We start from the raw sequence: 13,288 nt of genomic DNA on the forward strand, positions 1-13,288 counted from the left end.
TGTGAATATACTCATTGATTTCATCCAAAGCTGTATGGTTTATGTTAAGGACAAGGTTACCTCTTTGTAGGCAGTCATTGAGATCCAGGAAATTTTGTCAGTGAACTCAACAGAAGGAAAATTAGTCACTGTGGATTACAAGCTAGGGAGGAAAGGACCCTAGATACTGTTTCCTGACTGCCTCTTCAAGAAAAATGTTATAAAACTGTTTAAATAGTATAGGAAGGCAGTGAATAGGATACATTCTTCAAGGAAAAAGGATGAAGAAAAACTAATCATTCTTAGAAATCTGTAGGTACGCTTGCATGTGTGTGGATTGCTCATATAATTTCTAGAGATGCATTTAGAAATATTTACTTTTAAATAAAGTAAGGTTCTTGCAAGTCTCATGATCACTTTGAAGTAGTTAATAATTTTTACTCTTTGGTGAGATGTCTTTTGGCAGTGATTGTATTTTGTTTTCAGAATTCTGTCCACGGACAGAATGACAAGATTCAGGGGATCCTCTCCTGTGTTTTTAGTGAATTCACAGAAGTTAAATGAACAAGACAAATGAATTAAAATCTTCCTGGTTTCATCAATGGCAAAACTTCTCTTATATATGCATTTTTTCTCCTCAGTTTCCTTCAAACTTTTCAAATCCAGCCTGTAATCTGATTGCCTTAGTGTACTCAAATGGAACATTAGTCAATAATTCTCTCTAAAAAGAACATGTTAGAAATATACCATTTGCTGTTCTGAACTGCCCTGATTTTCATACTTATAAAATAAATCTTTCAATATTTTATAACATGCCTACATATTTTCTCAGATACCACTAAGATGCTATCAAGTGATCCAGAATTCTATCACTCTAGTATGCTGAATAGCTTTATTTTTGTGCAACATTTTCTTCCATGAATTTGTATGATAGCTTTTAAGCCTCTGTGAACCTCTGTTGTCCAGTGTCGTGTAAGAATGAATTGCATAACTCAGCCATAGAGCGTTTGAAGATATACCTCCTGTGTTTTGACATTGCTTCCTGATATTTTCATTTTTTTTTTTATTTGGAGAGACACCAGACAGTTGATCACTTTATCCATACTCTTCATGATGTCAGTCCTTACTTCCACTCCAGACAGGACAATTGTAATCATATTTAGGGTTTCATATACAGTTGCTGGTGGTTTTCAATTATTTTGTCATCAGTTTCTAATCTTTTTTTGTTCCCTTGCACTAATTTTGAGGATCCAGACCATATAGTATTTCAGGTGTTAGGCCAGATCTGTGATTGTTTCATCTAATAGTTCAAGCCTTTTGTATAGTTTTATTCTTTTTCTAGGATGGTATCTAGTGAAAGTAGCACAGCTTAAATGTCCAAGAGAATATTTCAGGAATGCCATGCAATCCAGTCACACAGTAATTCTGGTGCCTAAAGCAAGGGATTACATGGAACAGATTGTTACATATTGCATTAGAAAAAACGGAAGGAAAAATGGACAACAGATCAATAAGGAAGTTTTATTTTTAGACCACCAAGGGAGAGTTTTGTGGTAGACTACTGGATGGATGGGTAGTTTGAACGGTGCTGTGGAGCACAGGAATAAAAAAGAAATCCATCTGTCTTGTACCGTTCCTCCAGTACTGCAGAGTCATAAGGGTGTCAAAATTTGCCAAAAGTGTAAGATAGGAGTTTCTTATACAAAGAATAATGGAGGAGGTATGGGACAAATCCTGAATTTCCTTTCTACACTTCTGTGATAGGGTGTCAATACTAGGGTTTAGTTTATTTTGTCTTCACAAGTTGGAAATTCACAATATGATTTTTTTTCATCAAAACCAAAGGCAGAACAGATTGGGAAAAAAACAATCCATCTCAGAAAATTCTAAGGTTAAGATAACAGTTTGACTTTTCTTGGCTCTAGTTCAAATCCATCATGTAAATTATGTCCAGTGTCAGCAAATCTTTTCCACTTTTCAGATTTTTTTGGGGGTGCATTTATTTATGTATTTATTTTTAAAAGATTCCTACGTGAATGGACTATAGGCAGGCCAAACTGCAGTGTTTTTCAAAAAATACAGTTCTTGTTTTCCACACTTTGGCACAATGAAACAGGAAAAGAAACTTAATCTGTTCTAGGTGGAAGTGTGGTAAATTTCTTTTTTTACTTAGGATTTTTCTTATCTCAAAAGCATCATTTTAGAAGTGCCTGAAGTACCTCTTTTTTTTTTTTTGTTCTCTGTCCTTGGCATATCATTACATTAACACAGGGGTACTGCATTACATGAAGCTGATCCCATGGCCCATCACGAGTACTCCAGTCCTTTAAAACCGGGGCTGGCAAAGTCCATGAAAAATATCCCAGAATTCATTTTAGATAAGCAACATTTTTTGGCTAATGGAAGTCATAAATACAAGTATCCTGGTTTTCTCTTTATTTCACCAGAAAACATTTATAATTTTTGACTGACTAGTCTAAAACAGTTGTCTGCTTCATGACAGCTTGAAATCAGGCATAGTTACAGATCCTCCACAGTTCAAGATAGGGAACCGTCTTGTGTCATGTGTCACATTAATGTGAATTAAGGAAATCTTTTTGACAAGTTTAAATATTTCATTAAATCTCACTTTGCTAGAGAGATTTCAAGAATGGCAGTTTACCAAAAAAGAAAAAAAAAGAGCAAAACACCTCAGACAGTATTCAGTGGAAGATATTTGAATGTTTTCTACTTCATAAATAGGACCTTAGTGTCATTTAAAAACCTCCTTTGAGAAAAGGTTTAAGAACAACTATCATCTCACTTTATTAAACATGTGTCCTCCTGAAAATTACATTCAGATTTAATTTAGAAGTCTATCTCATTTGCATATTATTAAAACTGTTCAGATTATTTGGTGTAGGGAATATCAACTCCATGTCTTCATGGATGGCACTGTATTGCAGGAATGCAGAAGATCTTTTGGACAAGGTGAAGAAATTATTTGGTGAGCCCAGTGAGAAAAATGAAGATCTCAAAAAGGAGGTCCAGGGCAAGCTAGCAAACTACTACACCAAAGTTGATGATGCTCGAGATCTACTAAGAGAAGCGACAAGTAAAATTTGGGAGGCTGATCGTTTATCTACAATCAACCAAAAAAATATGACCGTGTTAGAGGTGAGTGCTCTCAAGTTTTATCCTTGATTACTTGGATTCCGATTAAAGTCTGAACATTTGCATGATTAAATCTTAAAACAAAAATATAAGCAAACCAAAAATACTATTAAAATATAACTACATCTGATGTAATTTAAAGGGAACATAAGAGAATGCATTGGCTTTTAAAAGTATAATTCTTCCCAGCTTTACAGAAATAATATCATCTGCTTTGTGGACGGTACATTGGATTTATCATTCTGGGGGAAGTTAAATTCATCCCAATTTAAATAGTCATGTAAAATTCAAATCGTGTGCTCAAAATTTAAATAGGAGTTCAGTTAAAATCTTTGCTGCCATATATTTGCTTCTAGAAAACTTACACTTTCATCTCCCTCTCCAACCCCTGGGAAGAAGACTGAAGGGGGTATGTGGATATTACACAGTAATAAATCAAAGTCTATCCTCTCTAGTTAGTAGCTGTTATAAATGATCTCACTCATAGAAGTGGGGTCTGCTTGTGATTTAATTTAAATTGCAGAGACTTAAAGAGTGTATTAGACTGTACATTAACAATCATTTAACCAAGACATAAAGAGCAGAGTCAACCTAATGAAGATAAATGTTTCAACTCTGTTTGTATCGTGGTGAGCTTTCTCCTTGAGTACAGTATGAGGTAGAGTTCTGAGACCACCGTTCTCAGCAGAGATTTTGGGGCTTGATTGAGTTAAGGAAATTCCGTGATCTGAAGAAGTTAGGTGATCTCTGTCCTGTGCATGTTCTTCCCAAAGGTGGATGGATAAAGGTTGGAGAAATTACCTGCTATCTCAGTTTTTTAAATATTCTTTGCATCATAGTAACAGAGTACCTAAACTCATCCTTTCCAGCAGTCCTGCCCACATGGCTGCCATGGTCTCCTATCAGACTAATCTGTCATACTCGGGGAATCTTGCACAGGAAATGACCAATTCCTTATTCAGAAGCCCATTCGTACTACACAGGATGCTGTAGGTTTACTAATTGGAGAAACAAGAATCCTAAGGTTACTCCAAAGCTTTTATTTTTGCATTCAACAGTTAGTGAAGTAGCAATGGATTTAAGTAGGAAAGCAGCAAACTATTATGATAAATTTTTCCTTCATAATCAGAGGAGGTCATTTTCAAAATGAGGAACTTACACATCTGGTTAAAGATTAGGATTTATAACTTATTAATTTTGCAATAGTACTTCAGTCAGTTACCTCTAAAACTGTACCATGTGGGAGGGCTATCCAAATCTGGAGATAGGAGGACAAAGAAAAGATACCTTATATGACATGTTCTTTATTGTTGTCACTGCTTTTGCTCTGTGAGCTCAGAGAATTCGCGAAGGGGCATTGCGGAATGGTGACAAAATACAGGCATTTGAACTGGCATTCTCGATCTAGTGAACAATTTCTATTTTTCTTTATGTGAACATTACCTGTAGAAAAAGAAGCAAGCTGTAGAAGATGGCAGACAAGGTGTTGAAAAGACCCTTCAGGAAGGGAATTCTGTCCTTAATGAAGCCAATAAACTTGCAAATGACATCAGCATAGCTGTGGAGGTGAGTGTTTTATCGTCCTTATCTGAGAATTAGTACAACAAAGCATCACTATGGAAGAAAAATACATAATTAAAGTAACATCCAATTTTTCATTGTATTTATCAGTGATGCAATATTTGAGTTGGAAGAATGCATTTTTCAATTGCTGTGTGGCAGGCAAGATAGCCTGATATAGAAAAATTATTAACTTGGTGATTTAAGTGATCCAATCAAACACATGAAGAGCTAGCTCATAATTTTTCATGAAATTTGCCTGCTTTTTATGAATATGATATTCTGCTTGTAGTTGTGACTTTTTTTTTAGAATTGCAGACCCATTCACAATCTTGCTTTGACTCTGTAATTTAGGTGTAGATTTATCTACACAAAAACTCTATGTGCATATCAGAATGAAACTTCAGAAATAATTTGTTGCCTGTGGCCACAATTTTACGTCTAGATAGATCAGTCAGAGGAAAGGACTGCACTCTGATTTTACATAACAGTTTTGAAAATTCTGCCTTAAAAGTTTTATCAACAGTGTTTGAGATCAGTGCCTTAGCTATAAAAAAATAAATAAAAAAGAGAGAAAAAAAAGAAAAATAGTAACTTGAAATATCATTGGTTCCAGATATATTTCCAACTTGCATTGAAATTTCTTATAATGCATGGAAAAACACTTTTTGGAGAAATGGGAAAGGAAACAATTTGACGCTGCTTATTGAAACAGGAATGGCAGGTCTTCAAAAAGAATAGTTCTTACTTATATGCTTTAATAAGAAAAAAATAACACTGTAGTCACTCAAAGGGTCCTGAAACGTGAAACTTCTGTTATTAACTAATTATTCTTTTGGAGCATAGAAACAATTTAGTATAACTGCATATGCATCTACATTTAGGAAACAAATCCAAATTAGAGTTTATAAGTTTTTAGACTGTGCAGCTCCTTAATTGTAAAAAAAAAGCTTCTACTAGAGAGACATGTAGCTCTTGGTATATCGTTTATTTCCTCTCTGCTTTGCAGTCCAAGCCATTCCTATTACTCTACTAATTCCCTTAAGTTTTAATGAATAAGTTGAGATAATGGCTCACAAGGAAAAAAACCCCTATTTTATAGGCATATACATACTTATAGGGCTACAGAGTGTCTGCATTCAGCAATTTAAATGCCTTTCTTTTGACATTTTCAGTATGTAGAAGGTGTTGCAGATAAAATACAACCAATGTCTGATCAGCTGAAAGATAAAATAGATGACTTATCACAAGAAATTCGTGACAGGATGCTTCCAGAAAAGGTGTTGCAAGCTGAGAACCATGCAGCCCAGCTGAATGAATCATCTGCCGTTCTGGATGGGTAAGGCAAACATTCACTGATAATGACAAAATCATTAAGCAGCTTTGCAAAATTGCTTCACAGAAATTGGAGGGCATTCTTCTTCAACTTAGACATCTGGCACTGAGAGTATACAAATAACCAGTGTTCTATATGAGTATACAGCTCTCCAGTTTGTTCATTTGTGTGTGTATCTCTGGTAAATGGTTTCATACGTCTTGCAATTCTTATAGGCTGCGTGAACTGTACAGAATGCCCTCAGATGCACTCATAACACAGTTTAACGTACTATATATGCTTACTACTATGTTGACGTGAAAAAAATAGAAATTCGTAGAGAGGTCACTGTATGTTTTCATACACATTTGTTAAAAGCAAGCAGTATTTTTCTTTTTAAGATTACCATTTTGGTAGGAGATTCTTATCATGATGTTGTTTACTGTCAGAAATCCCTCACACTGATGGACAGTAATTCCTCTAGTGGTTTAAAAATGTTTCCCAAAAACAATTAGGTGTCCTGGACCAAAATGCATAAACCTAAGTGCAGAATCTTCAGTTTCTGTTTACCCCTATCACATTCCTAAGATATAAGTGAGAATTGAAATGTCACAGAATCACAGACAGAATCACAGACTATTCTGAGTTGGAAGGGACCCACAAGGATCTTAATTTATAAGACAGCCTTTTCAGAAGAATGATGCTTTATAAGTCATCATCAAATTAGTTTCCTGGGAAGAATATAAGATAAGGAGTTGTTTCTTTTGATTGAGGTTTATTGGGGTTTTGCGGGAGAAAGAGAGGTTGTATTTTGTTTTATTACTTTTTGTACATTTAAGAAAGCAAGCCATAAATGCTAAGTGAAATTTGGAATAGTAATACTCAGAAACAGATCATTAATATTCTGCCTCTTGGATATGTCCCCAGTGTAGCTTCAGGGTTTCATTATTTTATAAAAGCACTGCATGAATTAAAAAAAGAAAAAAACAAACAAACAAAAAAACCCAAAACCCAACGAAACCAAACCGAACAAAACAAACTCGACAAAACCCAAAACTTTTTTCTTTAAATATCAACAATGTGCTTCTTTTTTACTGCTTACGTCTTTTAGAGCTATATGAAGACTTAAATATCCCAAAGACTTGTGAGCAGACCCTTAACGCATCTTTTTTTCTTGCCAGAATCTGTAGTTTTAGAAAAAGGCAGAAAATTATCTCTGATAAAGTGTCTGATACTTGTAAAATGACTGGCTTCATTTACAGTATAGTCACACTTCTTTAGATATCCAGTTTAACATATGTTTTGGGGAGTGCATAAAGTAATGATAGCTGTGGTTTCTGCATAGAAAGGATTTGAAGGTCACTGTTTCTAGAAAAGTGTAGCTATTATATCACATCCAACCACATATAAATATCCACATACATGGAAAGTTGGCATGAAGGAACTAAGTAGAGAAAATGTAGACAAACAAGAATACTATGCCTCCTTAATCAAATGTTGGCAAGATACATTTTGAGATAGAGATTTTTAACTATTCTAAATAGACTTTTTACGGATGCATTTATGTACTTCTGTCTTAATGCAAGTTGACAGCTTGGCCTTAAGGAGTTTGGGGTGGTGTTCAAAGTCACATTCACTGTGGTATAACAGTACCATGTATAATTCTGTCAGATCCACACATCAAACTCAGTTTCTCAAAAACAATAAAAAATGCAGAATCAAGGACATCAAAATTTATGTCTAAAACCAGGTTGTTTAAAGTTAGTATTTTTTATGTGGTCAGATAGATACATAACTTCAAAGGACAAAGAAATACCATGGTGCTATTTAATCCTGCATCAGGATAAAGTTGTTTACTTTGTGCACTGACAATAAACAGTTACACTTTACAGGCATATACAGTCTCTGTTAGTCTTAGAAATTAAAAACTATCATCACAAATGGTACTTAAGTGTCTTTCAGATAATACTAAATTTGCTGTAAAATACCATTTCATCTTACAGGAGAAATCAAGGGAGAGCCCCTTCTCTCCAATCACCCCTAAGGATTCAAGTAGTGTATTGATTGATGGTGAGAACTTTTTTTGAGTGTTAGAACATGGAACAGTCCATGAATTTAACCTAAAAAAATCCTGTTGTTATTTTTTCTGTATGCAAGGAGGTAGTACTGGCTTCTGCATATGGCTAATTGCCTGCTCATGAGTAAGCACCATTTGGCAAATTCAGTTCAGTTCCCTTTAATCAGAAGGGATTTGAACCATATTTCTAAGCAGTACCTGAGCCACTTGCTAGGTAGCTGTTCTGGGCTGCACATTTATTTAACAGGGCATCTCAGAAACTTATAGTAGGCTAGGGAGCTCCATCTGTAGTTGAGGAAGGAGATATGCTTTTCCAGGAGTGATGCAGAGGCAGTTCAGTCATGTAGTTTCTGCAGTAACCTGAAGGGAATATCTCTCTCTGTATTGACCACCTGTGGAGTCCAGGGATTATACCTTCTGTCCACTTTGTCTTTCAAGTGACGTTTTGTAGAAATCAGTAAGTAATTGATGCAAGAGGATTGGAGCCAAGCTGTCCTAGTTCTCCAGTGAACTGATTAATTACCAGGATGATTTTTTTTTTTCACACACAGTCTGAATAACTATTTTATACAAGCTGGAACAGGTCCAGCAAGAGTATCCCTGTCTCCCTTATATTGCCATACACCTTCATGGCTAGAGCCTTTCCCAGAGAGGCAAAAATTCTAGTTAAGAACCATTCTTACCCAATTCAAATGGGGATTTTAGCCCATTTATTCAGTAAAAATATCATAGCCATCAATAATAATGTATACTGAGATAGTTGTCTTCAAGTTAATTCTGGGGGTGTAGTAATATCTTCCTAGAAAATGTTTGAATACATCACACAGAGAAAGTGCAAGAAAAGTTATTTCCTCAGCATGTTGACTAGAAATCCTCCTGGAAGGAGGTTAGCTGAGATCAGTCCCTGCACCAGAAAATATTAACTGTTTATAATTACCTTTTAATCTAATTATAGTTACTAGAATGTGGTGTTTCATGTCAACCAAACATGTATGAAGCATTATTGCTTGTTTTTCGTTTTGTTTGGCAAAATTAGCTTTTAGGATTTGGTGTAGATGGTGAGATCTTCAAAATCTGTGTTTGGCAGCCAGACCAAGAAATTAGTTGTTCAGAGATTCTACTTTAAAACATGTCTGTGATGATCCTTCATCTTCATATAGTGCAAATTTCATTGAGTTCTCTGGCTCAACACATGGCTGTGTGGCTACAAACCCACAGGATGAATGCGTTACTTGTATTAGAGTGTTAAGCACAGTGGTCTGATCTATAGTTATCTCACAGAACCTCCCTTTTAGCAAACATTATTCTTTATGTCTTTCTGCACAGATAAAACATAAATTCCATTAAACACATGATGCTGGAACTCCTGAGATCTCATGAGTAGCATTGCTCTCTAAAGAAACACCTTAGAAATAGCCTTAGAAATATAGGCTGTTTGGTTTGAAGAAGTAGAATAGTGTGTTCCATTAAGCTCTGGTTGTGGTTTAATGCTGTGTTTACTCTTCCTATCCCAACAGAATCCTTACTGAAGCCAAAAACCTCTCTTTCAATGCCACACGTGCTTTCAATGCTTACACAAACATCAAGGATTACACAGATGAAGCTGAAAGAGTTGCCAGGGAAGCCAAGGCTTTGGCAAATGATGCTATGCAAGCGGTAAGAAAAATAAATAAATTTGTGAGTAGAAGCCTGAGATTTTCTGTGAAACTGTGCTACACCTTATCTCAGATCTGTGTTTTGCCATCTTATGACTTTATGTAAAGACCTCTGCCACCACAGATTCTTGTGTTGTGAGAGTTTTGTGCACCTTTAGACTACATCCCCATTTGTTCCTAACTCACATTCCTTTTTTAAGGTCCATTTTTATTTACTACTCTTCCTCCCTCTGTTTTTCAGCTTTTGGTCTCTGTTTAAGACTCAAGCCAACAGCTTTGTGTCAGGATTGTAGGCCGTTTGATATTAAATAAAATTAATTTAGATGTGTGCAAGTCATCCATTAAATACAAAGAACTCCATACCTTAATTAACTCTTCAACCCAGTTGCATGAAAATGCTCAGAGGCAGTCCTCTGCCCATCAGATGAACTGCATGCACCTGGCAGAATTCTAGAAATGGATAACTGTAGGAGGGGAGTAAAAACTTTTATTCCATTTGTGAACTCAACTGGTTGTTCCAGAGAAATCTTACTCTCACTATGAGGTACTGCATGCAAATTTTCAGAGAAAACAGAACTTTTAAAAATAGAATTGTAAGGTAAAAGCAACCTGAGTCATAATGAGGATCTCAGCTCCTCAATGTGTATCCTGTGAGCAGAAAACATTCTGAGCATAGCCAGAATCATCTTTTGTGTCAAATATCAAAGGAGTTAATGGCTAATTTGTGGAAGTCGGTCAGAGAGTAACTGGCATGCACTTCACAGGCACACAGAAACAAGAGGCAATGACAGTATAATATGAGGTAGCCAGAACCTATATTTGATATAGAAACATAGATGAATAGAAGCAACTTGTAGCCACAGCACTTGTACATGAATAAAGGTAGCTTGCAGAGAGCTACTTCAGTCAAATTGATTATAGGAATAGCAAAGCAATCACATGCTGTAAAGGCCTGCATTCATGAGAGGGATAAAATGATGTAGCCACTGCACAGAAATTTTAATATGTTTAGGCTATTTACATTTTCAGCATTTTTTCAAACACTAACTCCTGTATTTCTTTTTTGATTAACAAATTCCACTTCACACATTAATATGTGCTAGTTCTCTCTAAACAGTTATTTTTTTCACCAGAACGCCTACACCGCAGAAGACAATAAGGACCTGCCTTTTTTTTTTTTAATATCCCTTCTCATTCAAATCTAGTATATGCTGTCTTTTGCTCCTTTGATGACTTGGAGTGAGTGAGACATGCACCTGATTCAGGAATTGAATAGGAAAGAAAGACATACATAGAACGGTAAAAAAACAATGCAAGTGATTACAGGGTGATGACAAAAGTGTATGTATCAGATGGTGAACTGGGTGATTACAGCATAGAAAGAAAGTGGATAAATAATGTAAGAGTGATGGAGGTCAAGATGGGTAATATGATGTAAGTAGAGGAAAATGAATAGCAAGGAAAGAGACTAAGATATTAAGGTGATGTTTTCAGCATCTCCATTGCATGTAATCATTAGAGGCAGCTTGGTTTTTATTATGAGCTATATATGTGAAACAGAGATCTAGTTGATGAGGAAGAAAATTGAGGCAGCTGAGGCTTTTTAAATGTAATTGACTTGATATAGAGGTCATCAGTGGTTTACCATCAAACTGCTGCAAAGCAAGATAGATTTAGCAATTATTTGCTAAACAATCATGTGAGGATTATGTGCCAGATTTAAAAAGTATGTCAATTGTGAACAACAGTCATCATTTCGCTATTCTATTTTCTTGGTTTTATTTAAAGACTGTTAAATGTTTGCTCATCCTAAGTGAAGAGTTTAACTGGTAAGCAGGTAAATCCACGTCCCTCCTTCTGGAAGTCCCAAGGAGCTATTAGCTGAGCTTCAGCACAAGAGTAAGTGTCCCCTCACTCAGGGCTGTCTGGAGCACAGTGGTTCAAACAGTCTCCTAGAGGGCAGCATTTGTGGATTTGAGCCTGCTCAGACTGAAAATCCCCTAGAAACTGTGTCACCGCCTTTCTGAGAAGATGCTTTTGGAGACTCTGTGTAGAAGACAGATCATGTCTTCCCCCTCCTTTTGAAAGATGGAGCCATGCTCTCTTCTTTATGAGAGCTGTTATGGATGCCTGTAAAAGACTCTGAGCTAGAGATGCTAGCAGATAATGCAGAAAAGTGCTGGAGCTCACATGAATCCTTAATCCTAGCCTTTCCCATTTATCAACTATGATGTTGGGGCAAGAGGAGGAAGGTTTGCCAACACTAACAAGCTGATGTATAAAGTAGAGATGGCAGGGATAGGTTTCAGTGTTAGGTTCTACCCTGTATGTCACTGGAGCAAATTCTTTACAAGAACTTTAGTGATACCTCAGCAGATTTTGGGAGGTTTATTTTGTAATGGGAAAATTACTTCTTTTTCAATTTAAGCTAATGTTGCTAAAAGCAAGAATGAAAGATGCTTAAAATCCGTCATGATTACAGGAAGCCTGACAGGAAAAAATGTATTAAAAATATCACAGAAAAACTCCTCCTGAGCTTTTTATGATGGATTTGTTCTCCCCTTCGAAAGCAAAATAAATTCATCACAAATGAGAAGTCTCTAGGATTCAAGCAGCTTCAACATCTCATTAGGGAGTAAGTGATTAGAAAGGAGTCACGTTAATAGTTTCTGCTTGTACCTCACAGATCAGAATCATGGTTTTACAGCATATCTTGAAAAATTGTGGTTATTCTCAGGCGTGTTAGAGAGGACTTACAGACTAGTAACTGGAACACATTAGATGTTTAGGGTCCTACTTCTTTCTTTGCTTTTGACTTTCTTTGTAGTGGTACTCCAACAGTTATGTTGTGTGTCTAGATTTTCTTTCACTGTAATTGCCCAAAGCTGCTTAGACATCCTTGTGAGAATGTCCTAAGGTGCAAATCCTTCATAACATTTTTGGTACTTCAGCATGCTCAGCTATCTTCAGGACTGGTAAAGCTCTTGCACAGGTGAAAACTTCACAATATAAGTGTATGTGAAAAGAAAATCATTTAAGAATAAGGCAGAACTATCTTTAACTGATGTGAATTATCACTTAGCTCTGTAAAACACTTTGTATGTGTGTAAGTTCAACTATGTGATCCTCAAAACTGTCTTAGTGTATTTATGCCTCTAAACCATGATTGAGACTGGTGTGTTTGGGTACATAATGGGGTCCCACTTCTGCCACAAGGTGCTGCAGGGATTGAAGTCACACCAAGTTTGCTTGAGGAGGGTAGAGGCTGTGGAGAAAGGCACAGGAAGAAGATAATACTATCCACAGGTTATGGACACTCTGGAAGAGGCAGAATTAGAACAAATTAGATTCCTGAGACCCTGCAATTTTGTAATTTATTTTGAATCACTATTTTTTTTTTAACAGTAAGTGTCCCAATTTTGAAAGTAACATCAAAGACTCTTGACTGTAAATCCTACTAAATCATAAAGGGGGTTACCATGCTTCAGGCTTGCCGGAAGCACACAAACTCACCTCACACAAAGGCCTAAAATGTTTGGTTTTTTAGTT

General features: G+C 36.0%; 1 protein-coding gene across 1 annotated transcript in view; it reads left to right on the top strand.

Moving 5' to 3' along the window:
- Positions 1–13,288, top strand: part of LAMA2 (laminin subunit alpha 2) — a 369,190-nt gene that overhangs the window by 288,234 nt on the left and 67,668 nt on the right. Inside the window, exons 37-40 of the mRNA XM_071549053.1 lie at positions 2,925–3,135; positions 4,582–4,698; positions 5,868–6,031; positions 9,602–9,740. Of these exons, the coding sequence (XP_071405154.1) occupies positions 2,925–3,135; positions 4,582–4,698; positions 5,868–6,031; positions 9,602–9,740 (631 nt within the window). The remainder of the gene's footprint in view (positions 1–2,924; positions 3,136–4,581; positions 4,699–5,867; positions 6,032–9,601; positions 9,741–13,288) is intronic.

Source organism: Pithys albifrons, chromosome 2 (assembly GCF_047495875.1).
Source record: "Pithys albifrons albifrons isolate INPA30051 chromosome 2, PitAlb_v1, whole genome shotgun sequence".
NCBI lineage: Eukaryota > Metazoa > Chordata > Aves > Passeriformes > Thamnophilidae > Pithys > Pithys albifrons.